Source organism: Thamnophis sirtalis, unplaced genomic scaffold (assembly GCF_051295495.1).
Source record: "Thamnophis sirtalis isolate CommonGarterSnake01/CBP01778 unplaced genomic scaffold, rThaSir2_p1.2 scaffold_2, whole genome shotgun sequence".
NCBI classification, from domain to species: Eukaryota; Metazoa; Chordata; class Lepidosauria; order Squamata; family Natricidae; genus Thamnophis; species Thamnophis sirtalis.
The window spans coordinates 114,708,796-114,727,907 of record NW_028261382.1 but is presented as its reverse complement, the minus strand read 5'-3'; the positions used below and the strand labels follow the sequence as shown (position 1 = coordinate 114,727,907).

At 42.1% G+C, this 19,112-nt stretch overlaps 1 protein-coding gene across 1 annotated transcript in view; it reads left to right on the top strand.

Annotated features, from left to right (window-relative positions):
- Window positions 1-19,112, top strand: part of COL14A1 (collagen type XIV alpha 1 chain) — a 141,835-nt gene that overhangs the window by 73,240 nt on the left and 49,483 nt on the right. The window contains exons 29-33 of the mRNA XM_087703567.1: window positions 3,186-3,224; window positions 4,316-4,454; window positions 10,437-10,579; window positions 11,968-12,077; window positions 14,947-15,105. Coding sequence (XP_087559693.1) covers window positions 3,186-3,224; window positions 4,316-4,454; window positions 10,437-10,579; window positions 11,968-12,077; window positions 14,947-15,105 — 590 coding nt within the window. The remainder of the gene's footprint in view (window positions 1-3,185; window positions 3,225-4,315; window positions 4,455-10,436; window positions 10,580-11,967; window positions 12,078-14,946; window positions 15,106-19,112) is intronic.

Sequence of the window (19,112 nt, the reverse complement as noted above, 5' to 3'; positions counted from 1 at the left end):
CCGCTGGGCGAGATCATCCGAAGGCACGGGATAAAATACCACCAATATGCGGACGATACACAGTTGTATCTGTCCGCCCCGTGCCAACTCAATGAAGCGGTGGACGTGATGAACCGGGGACTGGAAGCCGTTAAAGACTGGATGAGAGCAAACAAGCTGATACTCAACCCAGACAAGACCGAGTGGCTGTTGTGTTTCCCTCCCAAAAATTTGACCAACGTACCATCACTCAGGCTGGGGGGGCAAAATTTATACCCCTCAGAAAGGGCCCGCAACTTGGGAGTCCTCCTGGATTCACAGCTAACTTTTGACCACCATCTCTCAGCTGTGACCAGGGGGGCATTTGCCCAGGTTCGCCTGGTCCGCCAGTTGCGGCCCTACCTGAATCGGGAGGCCCTCACAACAGTCACTCGAGCCCTTGTGGTCTCTAGGCTGGAATACTGTAATGTGCTCTACATGGGGCTGCCCTTGAAGAGCATCCGAAGACTTCAGCTAGTCCAGAATGCGGCCACGCGAGTGATCGTGGGCGCACCACGGTTCGCCCACATAACACCGATCCTCCGTGAGCTGCACTGGCTACCTGTTGGTCTCCGGGTGCACTTCAAGGTCTTACTCACCACCTATAAAGCGCTCCATGGTAGTGGATCTGGCTATTTGAGAGACCGCCTTCTGCCAATTACCTCCCTGCGTCCCATCAGATCGCATAGAGTTGGCCTCCTCCGTATCCCATCCGCCAGTCAGTGCCGACTGGCGACTACTCGGAGGAGAGCCTTCTCTGTTGCGGCTCCGACACTATGGAACAATCTCCCCGTGGAGATTCGTACCCTCACCACCGTCCAGGCCTTCCGCACAGCCCTCAAGAACTGGCTAGCCCGTCAGGCCTGGGGATAATCTTATTTTCGCCCCTCCCGAATGCTGAGTGAATGCTGAGTTTTACTGTCTAATTTGCTTTGTGCACATCTTTTTTTTGGTATTGTCCTACACTCCCCTTCCCTTTTTGATTGTAAGCCGCCCTGAGTCCCCTCAGGGAAAAGGGCGGCCTATAAATAAACAAATCTAAATCTAAATCTAAATCTAATTGTATTTTTGGAGTATAAGACGCACCCTTTTCCCTTAAAAAATAGGCTGAAAATCTGGGTGCATCTTATACACTGAATACAGCATTTTTTGACCTCCCGAAACCCCACCCCTTCACCAATATGGCTGTGCACAGCCTTTAGGAGGTTTCCAGAGTGCTTCTGAGGGCTGGGGAGGGCAGAAATGAGTGAAAAATTGGCCGTTTTTGCTCGTTTTTGCCCCCCCAGCCCCCAGGAGCACTCTATAAGCCTCTTAAAGGCTCTGCATGTCCTTTTTTTGATTAAAAAATGGCATTTTTTTGTGAAAAATGGGCTGTTTTTAGGAGATCTGCAGAGTGCAAAAACTTTTTTCCCTCTTCAAAATCTTGGTGCATCTTATACTCCGAAAAAAGGAGTATTTAAAAAAAACTTGGGAGGACAGAATTGGCTGGACAATTCGTTTGACAATGATGATGGTCAATTTTTAAGTAAAAAAGAGAATAAAAGAAAAAAAAACTGAACAATTTTAGAAAAAAAACAAATATAAAGAAGGCATTCTGATTCATTTTAGTGTAGGTATGTATCTATATAATATTACCAGTAGCTATATTATTTTGGCTATAATATAATAACAAACCATTTTTGTTTCTATCAGGTCTGTATACTATTTAATACATGACATTCACCCTTCTGTTTCTACCATACATTGTAGTAATAAAGCACACAATATAATATAGATAGTCCTTGATTAATGACCAGTCACTTAGAAACTGTTTGAAGATATGAAGGACCACACAAAGTCTACTTAAAACCCAATTCCAGACTTCTGATTACTGCACAAATACTTGTGCTCAGATGGATTCCTTTGGAGTCCTTGGCAACTGGATTATCTTTATGCTGCTATTTGCAGCATTCTACGGTGGCATGATCATGATTAATGACATATTTTCCTGGCTTCCAGCCTTTTTAAAGCCAGTTTCCAGCAAAAATTCCCAGGAATACAGATTTGCTCAACCATCAGTTGTTCGCTTAACGATTGCCATGTTCATTTAGTGACTGGCATTCACTTAATGGCTGCTGCAAAAAAGCCCATAAAATCAAGTTTGGAGTATCACAACTTATTGACCCTCATAACTTACAATGGAAATTCTGGGCTCCATGACAGTCGTAAGTAGAATTGTAATGGCTACAATTCATACAGCACTGTCATCATGAGCTCTTGAATGCCAAACGAGTAACAGTGCGGAGATTGCTTGCCTGTCTCAGCTGCACAAAAGAAAGACATGTCTGCTAGTTTTCAAACATCTGCTTCCCCTCAAACTGCAGCCACAGAGCAGTGATGACTTTGTTTGTGAAGCTTTCCAAATGTGGATTGGATTTTCAAAAGAGATGGAGGTATTCCATTGATCACAACAAATGCAAACATCGCTGTGTTTATTTCAATAAGGTGAAGAATCAATAGACCCAAGATCTATCAAGTGTATAGGAAACTAGTGTTGATAACCCTGCGTTTCCCCGGGTATTTATTTAGAGGGGGAAAATGTCTGGACCAAATGCAATTTCTAATGTTGGATTTTTCCCCTTACCAGAGGGAGTCCCCTTGTGGAGTGCTGTGAAGCCATTACCATGGCAACTCCACTGTGCTGAATAGTAGAAGCCATTTTAAAGCAGTACAGTAGAAGTCATTTTAAGGCACAACAGGCTGTATCCTAACAGAACACACAGCCCAAGGAGTGTTAGGGGTATCTTACACCCACAGTATTTGTTTCTAGAGAGTAAGACATCTGTGTAGCAAGTTTGGTTAAAATTGCTTGAGGTGTTCCAGAGTTATGCTGAAACATACACATACATGCACACACACACAGCCATTTAGATAGATAGATAGATAGATAGATAGATAGATAGATAGATAGATAGATAGATAGATAGATAGATAGATAGATAGATAGGACAGTGCAAGAAACTTGGCAAAAGGAATGCTTGATCAATTTTTGACACTTAAAAAATGCTGTTTACAGGCTTTAGCATGTTTTAATTTCTTGCTGTTGATACAGTTTTCATAAAAAATATAATGCACTTGGCATTATGACTATTTCTTCTAAGAGCTAATTTGTTTTCTTCCTTTTACAGCTTGTCCATTGGTGTATAAAGATGGCAATAGTTTAGCAGGTATGTTGTTATTAAACGCCCTTTTTTCATCTGATAAGCAATGAATGGATAATGTAATATGTACATAGTGTATTTCCTTGCAATAGTTACAGTTTAAAGATGATAGCTATGGAGAAGGATTCATCTTAATATTCTGTGTTATGTATGAGATCTTGGAGTGTTTTTTGTTTTGTGTGTTGTGTGCTTTTAACCATTTTACTGCTTTTGGATTTTGTAGGCCACCCAGAGTCCCCCGGAGTGACTATACCAAATATAAATAATTAACAGTAACTTAGTAATATTACATTCTACATTGGCCCCTTCATTGCACCATAAATGGGGCGAGGAAGCTATATTTGGAGACCAGTGTTAAAGAATTTAAGCAAAATTAACGTGAACCCTGAATTTTGATCATGTGACCATGGGGATACCACAATGGTTGTAAGCATGAAAAACAGTTATAAATGACTTTTTTCAGTGCCGTTGTAACTTTGAACGGTCACGAAAGAAATGGTTGTAAGTCTGGGAATATCTGTGCCATCTTTCCTTAATTAGCTTCTACTTTCTGTCCACTGAGTGGCTCAGGGGCTAAGACACTGAGCTTGTCGATCAGAAGGGTCGGCAGTTCGGTGATTCGAATCCCTAGCACCACGTAACGGAGTGAGCTCTTGTTACTTGTCCCAGCTTCTGCCAACCTAGCAGTGTGAAAGCATGTAAAAAATGCAAGTAGAAAAATAGGAACCACCTTTGGTGGGAAGGTAACAGTGTTCCATGCGCCTTCGGCATTTAGTCATGCTGGCCACATGACCATGGAGACATCTTTGGACAGCACTAGCTCTTCAGCTTTGAAACAGAGATGAGCACCATCCCCTAGAGTCGGGAATGACTAGCACATATGTGCGAGGGGAACCTTTACCTTTACTTCCTGTACAATGGAAATCGAAAGCATAAGGGTCATGTTTGTTTAGTTGTGCAATTATCAAGTAATTGTCAGATGGTAAGAATTAGCAGTGCCTGAGTTGCTAAACTCTTCACTACACAACTCATATTTAACTTCCCATTCCGATTAAGAAATAGGGATGGCACACATATTCCTCTGTTTTGGTTTCTAGGATTTAAAATGATGGACATGTTCGGCTTGGTTGACAAAGAGTTTGCAGCTGTGGAAGGAGTGTCTATGGAACCTGGAACGTTTAATGCCTACCACTGTTATGGACTGCATAAGGATGCTTTGGTCTCTCAGCCAACCAAGTACGTACTGAAGATAAGGCTATTGTCAGGCACAAAGAATCAGGATCCTTCACTAAGTCCAAGCACAGAAAGTTTATTATTACAGCCTATGCACAAGAACAGGGATCTCCAAACCAGCCATGTTGGCCAGGGAATTCTGGGAGCTGAAGTCCACAAGTCTTAAAGTTGCCACGTTTGGACATCCTTGTTCAAGAATTTGGTCAACTAACAGTCAGCACTAAATTGCTGCTAGGTAAGAGTCACAGGATTTAAGAGGGGCAGGATTTGGATGTCTTGTGGCAATGCAAGGACTCTAAACTGATGACTTCTCCTACTAGCTGTAGTAGTCCTCAGTCAACAACCAGTCATTTAGCAACTGTTTAAAGTTACAACAGTTCTCCCCAGAGCTACTTATGACCCTGATTCAACGTTCTGACGGCTGTTCCTCCCTCCCTCCCTCCCTCCCTCCCTCCCTCCCTCCCTCCCTCTGTAGTCATGTGATTGCATTTTGAATGCTTAGCAAATGACCAATATTCAGTATTTGCAGTGTCCCATAGCCACCTCACTGCAATTTAGGGTATTTATTTCCAGTTTCTGACAAAAAAAAACCCTAACAAACCCCAATGCAAACAATGGGTTTGCTTAAGGACTACCACATTCATTTAACAACCATCACAAAAAAGGTTGTAAAGTCAGGTGTAGACACACGGTGACCTGCTTAATGTGATTACGGTCAGAGATTGGGGACAACCTGTAATTTTATAGTTTTAGGCAACTGTTAAAAAATAACTTAGGCAACCTAACAATGTAATATCAATGTAATTTTTGCATCTAGGAATGGGAGTTCGATTATTTTGGAGTTACAGTGATTTATTTGTTTGTTCGTTTAATTTAATTTAATTCAGAAACACAGGGGCTCTGTGCAATTACATACATGTAAATGCAGAATATTGGTATATTGGTATGTGCATGTATGTTTTGCACACAGCCTTGCATGCAGATGTACATTGGACATAACGCTAAAATTGCATAAAGTAATAAAGATATGCTGCAATTTCTGTAGATGATGGCAATTGTTTTGCATTTTAAAAAAAAACCTAAAACCAACAAGCAAAAAAAGCTTTTTGGCTTAAATGTTTCCCTGATAAAGAAGTATTGCCCTAGGGAAAGAGATGGTGGGAAAAAGAAACAGCATCTGGAAATTCTCCCCCAGACGTTTCCTTCTTTCCTGAAAGGTTTGTCCCTAATTTGTAAACATCTTGAAAGAATTCTAAGCAGAAATCTGATGGATGCCTCTCAGCTTAATTTGCAAGTTGAGTCAGTGGTTGCATTGAGATGCAGGGCTAAGTCAAAGTTTAGCGTTACATCTGCAGTCCAGATTTCCCTTCACTGTGACTTCTAGAAGGCAGTTAGAAACATTTGCTTCAGCTTTCAGTATAACCCCAGTAATGTCATACCTATTATTTGACTGCTTCAAAACTTGTCAAATTCATTACTCAACGTGTTTCGAAGTAGAATTCTTGTCACGGTGCTTGTCTTTCTCTTGGTAGTTGATGTGCAATAGTAGATACATAGATTTCTGGCAAGACCCAAACTGAAATTAGAACTTGATGAGACATATCTTCGCCAGGAAATTTCTAATTTAAACTTCAAAGTCAAGTCCTAAATGTTTGACTGTAGCCAATTAACTACCTAGATCTGTGGAGTATCAACGCTGTACAGGTTAAGCTAAGTGATTTATTTTGAAAGCACAAGGAAGTGGCCATTACTTATCTAGCAGTTGTACAAAGCCTTCTCTATGTAAAAGCCAGAAACTAGGCCTCATGATTCAATTTTATTGCTTTCCAATAAAGCCATTTTATCTGGAACGGAGGATGGATGCTGAGATCTTTCACCAATTGCAAATAACCATCCTTGGCATATGCAATGTTCTTCTATTAGGTATATCTCTCTTGCATCCATAATTTGGATAAGAATAGGAGAGATTTACACTGCATTTAGGCAGCACTGGGTAACTCTGTAGAGCTGTGCTTTCCCTGTAACTGCAGAGTGGCGATGTTGTTGTTGTTGTTGTTGTTGTTGATATCCATTCAGTCAAGTTCAACTCTTGACTCTATGGGCCAGGTCTCTCCACATCTTCCGATGTTGCATTAGTTCTTTGAGTTGGTCTATTCTCTGGCTTTCATGTCAGTTTTAACGGTGTCCAGCCATCATGTTCTTTGGCAGCCTGGTTTCTTTTCACTACGAATTCTTCCCAACATAATTGCTTTCTCCAGTGAAATTGCATAGTACAAAGTGGAAATAAAACCACTGCAGAGAATCAAGGGACATATGGATGCATCACCAAAGAACCGCACTGCCTTCTTTTCCTCTTAAATTTGGGAAGTGGTATATATTGAGCAGTTTAGTTTCATATCTAGGTACAAGTAGTTCCTTGACTTACTGTGGTGGCATAGTGGTTAGAATGTTGTACTGCAGGCTAATCTGCTGACTGCCAGCTGCCTACAATTTAGCAATTCAAATCTCACCAGGCTCAAGGTTGATTCAGCCTTCCAACCTTCCGAGGTTGGTAAAATGATGACCCAATTGTTGAGGGCAATATGCTGACTCTGTAAACTGCTTAGAGAGGGATATAAAGCACTGTGAAACAGTATATAAGTGCTATTGCTATTATGACTGTTAATTGAACTCATAATTTTGATTATAAGTCACAAAGGTTCTTTGGCAGCCTGGTTTCCTTTTACCACTAAATCTTCCCAACTAATTGCTTTCTCCGTGTGACCAGACCAATTTTACTACTTTTGTTTCCGGCAGTCATTAAGCAAATGTCATTAAGTGAATGCCACGATAATTAGTTGGATCTATTGTTTGCTACTGAATGGTTTTTGCAGGAAACCGGAAATAAATGTTGGCTTCTGGGAAAACATCATCAATCACAGTGACATGACAATCGGACACTGCAAACAGCTATCATTGTGGGCTGGTTATTGAGTGGTCTAAAATATTGTCACATGTCTGCAGGGGGAGCAGCTGTTCAAATCCAGGTCATAAGTAACATTTGGTGGGTTCTTTGTGACTTTGATGGATCACTAAGGAACCAGTCCTAAGTTGAAGACTACTTATACCTACTTCTGAAGCTCTGAATGAAATGTCTGTGGAGATTCTCTGTTATCCAGATTCTCTGTTATCTGTTATCTCTGTTGTCCCAACTAAGGGTGGATTCCAGCTTCTTCTACTGCTGGTTTACTCAGGGATGTGCTTCAGGCATGCGTGCGCTTTGCACGCACACATGTGCAGTAGGTAAAAAATGCTTCTGCACATGCTCAAAAGCAAAAAAACTAAGATGGTGGCACCTATGGTGCCGCCGATAGAACCGGTTCAGAGGCATGGCTGTCCGAGTTACTACCTACTCAGCCGAACCGGTCCGAATCGGTAGGAACCCACTTCTGGTCCCAACGGTGCTTTTTCCAAAGGCAATTGGATATTCTTTGCTTTTCTCTTGAAGATGTTTTGCTTCTCATCCAAAAAGCATCATCAATTCTGAAGAAGCTTCGTGGATGAGACTCTGAATGGAACCCACTTTGGGTTATTGCTCTAAGTTTCTCCAGGCATTAAATTTATTCTGCGCGCGCAAAAGGTTTTGTAGAGATGGAAAACCAGCACAGTAGGACATCCTTCCATATCGGGTCTTGTTTAATCTTTGACGATCCATCACTCTGCCTTTAATCAATTATTCATTTGTTAAGAAGAAGAAAAAATGGTTTACAAGTTGTGCTGGTTTTGGAGAGATGCCTGGGTAGACAACTCACTGTCGTATTATTTTTGGATTGAAATTTTAATTTGCTTTCCAAGTAAAAAATATGAACAAATTCTTTTTCTCCCAAACATTTTACAGTAACCATCTCAGCTGTAATGAGACGCTGCCTACACTTTCACTGGCATGTTCCCAGGATTAATCTTTCCCGGGACCAGACTTATGCTAAAAAAAAAAACCCCTCCTTATTTGTTAAAATAGTTCATCATCTGGCATGAGAGCTGAATGCTGAAAACAGTACTGCCTGGAAAAAGAGCATTGTGTTAAGTGGAGAGATAAAGCTAATTCAGATCGTATGTGGATTCTTGCAGATTTTAGGGATTAGGAAAGCAAAGCTTGGGGGGAAGGGAGGGGAAGCCAAATTTGTAACGTGGCATTAGACGAACATGGGTGGAGGAGGGAAGAGTAAACCTTAAGAATATTGCATGTTATTTTTCAGAACAAAACCTTGTGTTCAAATGGAACAGATCAAGTCAGTGATATATAAATAATAAGCATTTAGTTAGGTTTCTGATTCAAACAAAAAAGGCTGTCTCCTAGAAACCAGAGAGGTGAAAATGGGAGTGATTAGAACTTAGGAGCAAGTATTTGATATGCTCATTGGCTGGATGGCTTACAGGAAGTTTCTATAGCTCAGAGCTGTAATAATCCTTCTATTGCATTAGCCCTTCAGATTTAGGGTTATCTGAATTTTTCCCAAGCTTATGGACATTCCTTTGATTTCTTTCAAAATTCCAAACTTGCAACTGAGGACATTTCCCTCCAGTAAAAGTCCACCAAATTTAAATTGTACATGTTCCCTTGACCCAATCCACTGATCTTCAGGAGTTTCTCTTTCATTTGTTTGCCTGAAGATGTTTCCTAATTATTCACCCCTGCCACCCCAATATCAGGAATATTGATGAAATGTTGATGATAAGTCAAACCTTAGACATGTGTTTCAAATGTGTGTTCAGATTTGCAACTCCTACCACATTAGTGATGAGATTCCATTTTTTTTACTACTGGTTCTGTGGGCGTGTCTTGGTGGGGGGTGTCATGTGATTGAGTAGGCTTGATGGACTGCACGTCACTCATGGCCATGGCCATTCAGTCACATGACACCCCCACCAAACCATGCCCACAGAACCCAGTAGTAACAAAATTGAATTTCTACCTATCTACCTATTTTCTGCCCAGGCCTGGCTTAATCTGTCAAAGGCCTCCTCCTGTATGCTGCCCGCTCTCCCTTCACCAGTCCCGTTTCCACTCCTTCAGAGGCTCCAGCCCTAGCCCCACTTCCTCCCCCTCGACCGCCTGTTTGGGCTTACCTTCCTCCCATGGTGGCTGGTCCAGACTCTGGAAGACAAGCTCTCTTTTTCAGTGTGACTGTGAGAAGCCTCCCAGTTGCCATCTCTTTGCCAGCCACTTCCTGGCAGTGGCGACTGGCTGGAGACCGCCGAAAACTACTGGAGGTCTTGAACCAGGGGTGGGTTCCTGCCAGTTCTAACCTCTTCTATAGAAGAGGTTCCACAAATCTACAGTGCCGTTTAGAACTGGTTCCAGCTCCCTCCCCCTGTCCGTCCACACATCATCAAGATGAAGAGCGAGAGGAGGAATTCTGGGAGTTGAAGTCCACAAGTCTTAAAGCTGTCAACTTTGAACACCCCTGGTTTTTTTTTTCTAAAGGGTTAGGGCTGCAAGGGTCTTGTAAACTGACAGCTTTAAGAGTTGCGCACTTCAATGCCAGAGTTTCTGAGCCAACATTTTGGTTGCTAAGCAGGAGCATTAAGTGAGTTTCATCACATTTTACAAGTTGGCCACACCCACCCAGTCACATGGCCGACAAGCCACTCCCACCCGGTCACATGGCAGCAAGCCACTCCCACAAAACAGGCCACACCTACAGAAAAGGTTCTAAAAAAATTTGAAACCCACCACTGTCTTGAACATGCCAAAAAACCCACTGCCATCGCCGCCCTGTTCTTCACACCGGCCGCACGAACACATTGCCTGCTGCGCCACTCCATTCGGACTTGCCCGGGGAAGTCCCTCTGGTGCAGCAGGCAATGGGATATGCATGCCCTGCCAGTGCGAAGAACATGCACAGCCTTCTGTAAGTAACCTTGGTTCAATAAAAATGGTTCATTCCTAACGTAGGACTTCTCCGTATTAATATCCCTTTCTGCAAACTTATTTTCTTCCCACAGATATGTACATCCAGAGGGTCTCCCATCAGATTACACCATAACGTTTCTCTTCCGCCTCCTTCCTGAAACACCTCTGGAACCATTTGCTCTGTGGGAGATTTTAAATGAAAGTTATGAGCCCTTGGTTGGAGTTATTTTGGATAGTAAGTATCTGTGGTCGGAGTTGTGCTGTGATTGATTATTTCCATCTGGATTTTTTCCCCCTCCATGTTATCAACAAGAGATTTAAGAAGTTGTGATTGCTGGGTTCCCCCCCCCCCCCCGCCCCCAAGAAATCTGTTTTTCCTACCCAGTTTTTCATAAGCTTTTCTACTAATTTATTTATGCGCTATATCTTGTTTATACAAGAGCCGAGGTGGCGCAGTGGTTAGAGTGCAGTACTGCAAGCCACTTCAGCTGACTGCTATCTGCTGTTCGGCGGTTCAAATCTTACCGGCTCAAGGTTGACTCAGCCTTCCATCCTTCCGAGGTGGGTGAAATGAGGACCCAGACTGTGGGGGCGATATGCTGACTCTGTAAACCGCTCAGAGAAGGCTGAAAGCCCTATGAAGCGGTATATAAGTCTAACTGCTATTGCTATTGCTGTTATACTATGATCTATGAGAGTGCCAGTGTGGTGTGATTAAGATGCTGGCCTAGAAACCAGGAGACTATGAGTTCTAGTCCAACTTTGGGCCTGAAGGCTAGCTGGGTGACTTTGGACCATTTTCTTTCTCTCAGCCCAACCCACCTCACAGGGTTGTTCTTGTGGAAAAAGTAGGAGGAGGAACAAGTATTATTACCTTCAGTTACCTATAAAACAATAAGGGCAGGATAAAAATCTAATAAAATATTTATAAATCACCTTTTCACATGGAAGGTATCTAAGGTGAGGTACCCGTAGGTTCCCTATACTATGTCACTGTTTGGCCAGGACTGTCCACATTTATCACTTATATCTGTGTATCCTTCATATCTCATTGGTTTACAAAAAAAGACCAGGAATTTCATTAACCTCAATTTGCTTGCAGAGGGATAGAGCAGGGGTGTCAAACTGGATTTCTTTGAGGGCCAAATCAGCATTGTAGTTGTCCTCTGCGGACCGGCTGGGGAGTGGGGAAGAGACAGTCTGGCCGACCACATGCAGCATTTTGCCTTGCAAAATGGCCCCCCTTGCCCCATTTTGGCTGCCAGAGGCACCGTGGGCTGGTTGTTTACTATTTCCAGGCTGGTCCCGTGGTCCAGATTTAAATACCCCACAAGCCGGATCCGGCCCACGGCCCTAGAGTTTGACACCCCTGGGATAGTGGATTTAAGTAGCTTCCCTTTCGCCTGTGGGATGCTCCGATTTAACCAATTTAATTTTGTCTAGGAAACCACCTGTCAAAGCTCCCTCCCGTTTTGCCTCTCCAGGTTGCCTAGTTTTGGGAATGAGTTTTGATGAAATACGGAAGCCTGTGCTTCTCATTGTCTCCTTGTATATATATATATATAATCTTTAAAAGAAAATGTACACAGTTCTCTGAACCTTATTCTCTCGTACACTGTGCAGATGATGGCAAAACCTTGACTTTCTTCAATTATGACTACAAGGGGGAATTCCAGACGGTAACCTTTGAAGGGCCTGACATAAAGAAAATATTTTATGGGAGTTTCCATAAGGTGAGGCACTTGCTGAAATATGCTTCAAAAAGATCTTTAAAATACATATATATATATGTGGAGATTCTCAATCATCCACGTCATTGTGATCCCAAAGGTGCTTTTCCAAAAGGCAACTAGAATTTATTGGGTTTTATTTTCCCTTTGAAAACATTTCATTTCTTATCCAAGAATGGATAAAATGACACGTGAAACATTTTCCAAGGAAAAAAAACCCCAAGAAAATCCAGTTACTTTTTTTGGAAGAAGCACCTTCAGAAAAATCTTTAAAAAATATTTTAAATATGAAAGAACTTGTCTTCTCAATATTGCTCCCAAATTTATGAGGATTCAATTACCTCCACACGACCTATTAGATCTCATCGATTAGGCCTCCTCCGAGTTCCATCCGCTGGTCAATGCCGACTGGCAACCACGCGGAGGAGAGCCTTCTCGGTGGTAGCTCCGACCCAATGGAACGATCTCCCCGTGGGGATTCGTACCCTCACCACCCTCCAGACCTTCCGCACAGCCCTTAGAAACTGGCTATCCCGTCAGGCCTGGGGCTAAAGATTGTAACCCGCCCGAATGGTATGAATGTTGTGTTTTAATTATGTATTGTCTTACATGTTAAAAGTCTGTTTCCCCCCCTTTCCTTTGGATTGTAAGCCGCCCTGAGTCCCCCCAGGGAAAAGGGCGGCATATAAATAAACCTTCAAATAAAAATTTGTAGAGCAAATATACAAGAAAAAAAATGATCTAGAAGCTTTGTATGGTTTATTAGTGTCCCTTTTGTGGCCTCAATTTTTTTTTTTTTGCTGAGTCCTCTGATAAACAGATTCTTAATTTCATTTCTTCTCACACTGTTAAAAATGATGTCACTTTCAAAGCTGCCAAATCCTGTTTCAAGCTTATATCATTGCAAAATGAGAGAAATAAGACAACTGTTGTTTAACTTGTCTAGAAAGAAGGAGAGCAATTTGGCAGCTGTCTAAATGTTTACACGATTTTATACCACTCTGTTTTACATTCTGGCAGAATAGTTTTCTCCTGGGATTCTCCTTCGGTATTTAATATTTTAGGCCTCTTGTATTTATATGTTGTTTTGTTTTGTTTTCTTTAAGTTAATTTTAAATTATTACAACTCTGCAAATTGCCAATGTGCAAAAAAATGGAAAAAAAAATCAAATACCCCACAAATGAGAACCAGTTTGGTCTAATGGGGAAGGCAACAGGCTAGAAATCAGGAGACCGTGAGTTCTAGTCCAGTGGTGGGTTCCTACCGGTTCAGACTGGTTCGACTGAACCGGTAGTGGTTTGGCGGCCTAGGTCACTGGAACTGGCAGTGATCCAGGCCTGCCCATCCCCGAACCGGTTCGCTTATGCCGCCACCATCTTATTTTTCGCTTCTGCACATGTGCAGAACAATTTTATTGCACTGCGCATGCGCACGCAGCGTGCCCACGAGTGAACCAGCAGTAGTGCCTGCCCCTGTTCTAGTCCCGCCTTAGCCATGAAAGCCAGATTAATATCTTTAGTCCAGTCACTATCAGTTAGCAAGGATTGTTCTTGTGAGGAAAATAAGACAAGGGAAAGAGTATTAGATATTTTTGCTGCCTTGAGTGATTTATAAAAATAATAAAGGTAGGATTTAAAAAAAAATCTAAAAAAAATTCTACTGGAGAACTGTCTCTGTTTTTGGAGTGACTAATGAAGATGATGTGGTTCTTGCTTTTAGTGGCTTGGGGGCATTTCAAGGGTCAAAGTGAAGGTCTTAATTAAACCGCCTATTTTTTTCCTCAAAGCTCTTGAGACATTCTCTCAGTACATACCGTGATCTCTTTATTTTTGGAATTTGGCAATTGACAAGCCACACAAATCCACATAAATTATGGATCTCTGTTACAGAAGTATGGGTCAAGCTGGTTGGTTCGCCCCATTCTGGCTCTGAATACGCCCCATTTATCCTTCAATCCTCAATCTTCAGTGAGGTCTTTCTTAGTGATACACAAGTTCTCACCTAGCTGCAAGATGGAATTAGTGGCAAACAGGTGTTCTGACCTAGGTTTCCCAAGAGCATGAAGCAGACTCCTCGGCCCAATAAAACCTCTTTTATTTAGGTTGAAGGGAATTCCTCTCCAGCAAAGTCCCAGCAAACGGTCTTTCAAGAGATTTCACAACTACAGACCTTTATCAAGCTTGGAGAGCTGCCAGGCCGATATCTTCCAACCACCCCCACCCCCCGTAGCAGCAATTACTTGGCAAGAAGTCAGGAACAGACTTCTTCACCCTAATGAATTGAACTAATTGTCTCCTGCAAGCTCCCCTCCCCTTTTGCTCCTCCTTATTCCCTATGGGAGGGGCCATTCACCGTCCACCTGTGCCTTTAATCCCGGGTCGGCCCTTGTTCCTTAGTTGTTCCCTTCTCCTGGAAGCTCTGCACATGCACACATCGGGAACAGGCTCCAGCTGTTCTTCTGCCCCACTGAAATCCAACTCCGAAGGCAGCTGATAACTGTCGGACGGCCCTGGCCCCATCTCTGCCTCTGATGCAGAGCCCTCATCAGAGCCTTTCCCAGACCCCAGGACTGGCCCATGTTCCTCCACAACCTCCTCACTGTCTGAGTCTGCCACCAGTTCTGCTGGCCGCTGGTGGGCCACAATAACAGGTTACTTGAGGAATATAGGAGGATGCAGCCCTCTGTGCCTATAGAAACGTTACAAAACAAATAGCATGTCTGTGAAATTGTCATGGGCAAATAGGAGGGAATATAAATTTAATAATAAATAAATAAAATTAAATAGCATTAAAAGGATTACAAAGAGCTCTTTTTTAAGTAAGTCATTTGGCTCCCTTGTTGTGTATTAAAACCTCCTTCTCCTTTTCCAGCTGCATATTGTTATCAGCAAAACCACCGCTAAAGTAGTGATTGATTGCAAGGAAGTGGGTGAGAAGATTATCAACGCAGCAGGAAATATCACTTCTAACGGGATTGAAGTACTGGGAAGAATGGTTCGATCAAGAGGACCAAGAGACAGTTCTGCACCAGTAAGTAAAGGAGCTGAGATAAAAGTGGATGATTATTCAGCAAGGCCCATTTATTAATTAAATTGACACACTGGCCCATCTTGTTGTGCAAAATGACTTTGGGAGGCTTACAATTATAGTGAAAATAGAGATATAAACCAGTGGTTGGATTCAAATTTTTTTTACTACCGATTCTGTGACCATGGCTTGGTGGGCGTGGCAGGGGAAGGATACTGTAAAATCTCCATTCCCACCCCACTCCAGGGGGAGGTTACTGCAAAATTCCCATTTCCTCCTGATCATTTAGGATTCGGGAAGCAGAGAATAGATAGGGGCAGGGCCAGTCAGAGGCGATATTTACTGGTTCTCCGAACTACTCAAAATTTCCGCTACCAGCTCCCCAGAACTGGTCAGAACCTGCTGAATACCACCTCTGATACAAACACAATTCTAAATATAAAAAGTGATTAAATTGCAAAAAAATAACTACAGACTAAAAACCACAGACTTCAGGTGGAGAAGAGGTGGTACCTTCTCTGTCATCATACTAACCATCTACAGACAGATTTTCAGGTCCTTCCTGAAGGCCTGATGGGTGGGGATGGATTCACTTCCTGTAGCATTATGTTACAAAGGGTAGTAGCCACGGCAGAAAAGGGTCTTCTCCTAATTGGCGCCAGCTCAAATTCCTTGGCTGATGGGGTTTGCAGTAGGCCTCTTCTTCCAGGACGAGCGGGGCAGGCCAGTCCTATTGGAGCAAGATGGCTCCTCAGTTTATTTATTTAGGGATTGATGCAGAGGTGAGTTCCTACCAGTTCGCACCTATTCGGTAGAACCGGTTCGTCAAATCTACCGAACCGGTTAGAAGAGGTTCCACCAGTGGACCCGGAAAGCAGGCCATACTTACAGAAGGGGTTCCAAAATTCTTTGAAACCGACCACTGGTCCTTGGATATGATTATTCTACACTATCATGCTCATATTTATAAAACTCAGTGCCTCTGTGAAAGGTAAGGATGACTACTGCGTTTGTGGTGCAATCAGAACATTGCGTGTGTTGAAGTTGTTTTAACGCAAACCAAAGATGCCTTTTAAAAAACAAGTTTACATCCTATTCTTATGCATGCCAGTGATGTGTGTGAGGTAATTTAAGGTGGTTCTGACAAGTGTCGTTGGCATCTTCATATCCGGTCACATGGGCGGCAAGCCACTCCCATCCGGTCACATGGGCAGCAAGCCACTCCCACAAAGGAAGCCACACCCACAGAGTAGGTTCGAACAATTTTTGAAACCCACCACTGGATTGATGTAACCCCTTCTGTAACTAGACTGTAAAACATTAATTCAGTTATGCCACCACCCACTTCATTCATTTTACATCTAATGTATGTTCCTCCACTTTGTCAAAGCATCTTTGTCTTGTGGTCAAATTCTAGTGGGAAAAGTCATTTGGGTCACTCTCTGGGAAGTACTTGACCATACTGAACTCTTGAGACTTGGCCTGTACTTTTATCTGCTTTTCAAGATGACAGTTCCCATCAAGTGAAGAGAAGCTCTTCCAGAGCATTATTACGATTATTAATTAATTAAGGGAGAGGGTAATTTAATAAGAGAGAAGAGGTGGATTTAATTTTCAAAGCTGGACAATCCAGTCATGTCCTTTGAACTCTGTTGACCAAATGGGGCTCTTAAACCTAATGAACTTCAGCCTGTTTGCCCTGTGAATTACATAGTTGCCCTCCCTCCACATAAAAGTATGTGCTTTGTACAAAGAAGTGTTTTCAGACTCCTGACTTCAGCCAGGCAATTAATGTATCAACTCCCCTAAGACAATTGAACCAAGCAACCTCTGTGGCCATTTTCCAGCAGGGAATGACAAAGGCCATCTTGTAAAAAAAAAATTGCAATTGAAGGGTGCTTTGTAAGAAAATGAAAGGAAAGGAATGATGGCTTTTGTTTGGAGAATCATGGCTTTATGCGTGATAAGTGGTCAACTGAACTATACACCCACAGAAAGCAAAAAAAAAAAAGCAGTTGCCTGCAACTGAACTGGTTGATGGTTATGTAAGTCCACAAACATGCATTTTAAAACAAATAGAAGCATTCTTTGCACAAATTCAACTTTAACAAAGTCTGTGCTTTTGATTAGGTACAGTGTATTTTTTCAGGAAATTATGTCTTGATGCTATCTTGTGGTCCACGAGGCTAAAACATTAAGAATGCTTCTGTTTCCTCTGAAAAATGTTTTTTTTTTAAAAAATTGAGCATATATGCAAATTAAAAAAACATTTTGTACGTACATACATACATAATATATTTTGTCCTAAACCATACCTGGCACCTTGATAGTGAATTTGGAAGTTCCTTTTAGGTGACAAAAAAACAACAGAAGTGATTGCAAGCATGCAAAACTTGAACCTTGATGTACTCCATATAATGCAGTGTTTTTGAGACTTGGCAACTTTAAAATAAGGGACGCAGTGACTCAGTGTCTAAGACGCTGAGCTTGTTGATCAGGAAGGTCGGCAATTCAGCGGTTCAAATCCCTAGTACCACGTAATAGAATCAGCTCCCGTTACTTGTCCCAACTTCTGCCAACCTAGCAGTTCAAAGGCATGTAAAAATGCAAATAGAAAAATAGGAACCACCTTTGGTGGGAAGGTAACAGTGTTCCGTGCGCCTTTGGCTTAGTTTTAATCATGCTGGTCACATGACCATGGAGCCGTCTTCGGACAGTGCTGGCTCTTTGGCTTTGAAATGGATATGAGCACCGCCCCATAGAGACGGGACTATTAGCACATATGTGCGAGGGAAACTTTACCTTTACCTAAATGTGTGGCTTTCAAATCCCAGCATTCCCCAGCTAGGGTGATAAAATGCAATATAATAAAATTGTTAATAATTCTGGTGTGGTGGTTAAGCCATTGTTTCTTAGCACAGTGATTATCAACTTGTGATCTAGGGACCATTGGGCCTGCGATGTCATCACAGGGAGTCCGTTAAGGCTTGGAAAAAATGTTATGATTTAAATCTTGAGTTAAGTCTTGGTGGCCCATGGCCACAAAAGTTATTTCGGGCCCATGGTGAAGAAACGGTTGAGAACCACTGCCTTAGCACAAAGCCGCCTGGGTAATCTTGGGTCACTCATTCTCACTCAGCCCTAGGAAGGAGGCAATGATGAACCAATTCTGAAATCTGGCCAAGAACACTGCAGAGACTTCTCCAAGCAGTCTTTAAGACTTGGACACCATTGGATACAAGCAAAACCATTGGACGTATTTGGATCATTTTGAATGGGCCAATATTTCAAAAGAATACGTTCTCTGTGATATCCAGCGTTCCCCGGCCATCTCCTCTCTTGAATTTAACTGAACCTTGTAGAAGAGCCATGTCTGGGGATGTCTGCAGATATGGCAAAATGAATTATGCTAGTACTGTATATATTCTTCAGTTAAATTTTGTTCCTTGAGGCATCTTTAAAAAAACTCTGTGTTTGTTCTGTTGGAAATGTTGCATGGCAGGTGAATTGGCATTTGGAGATTTATGGGGAATTGTTTATTTCAGAATGAAGGCTTCAGGAAACTAAATTCAAACTCTGTGGGCTGAGCTATGGATTCTCAACAAATATTTACATCTTTATTACCTTTTAACTCTGTTTTTGGACTTGATTTAAGCAATATGGGTATGCATTGTTCTCAAGATAACAATATGAGAATAGGCATTGTTCTCAATACAACAGAATTATGACATTTGTAGGATTAGGTACTGGAGGTGAAAGAGGAATAATTTTGGAAAACAAAGATGAGTTTGTTTTCATCAGCACGATTCTACAAGTATTCCTCGATTTACAAGTTTGTTTAGTGACCATTTGAATTTACAACGGCACTGAAAAAAGATGACTGAGGACTGTTTTTCTCTCTTATAACCTTTGCAGCATCCCCAATGTCATGTGATCAAAATTTGGATGCTTGGCAACTGATTCATACTTATGACAGTTGCAGTGTCCTGCGGTCACATGATCACTTTTTA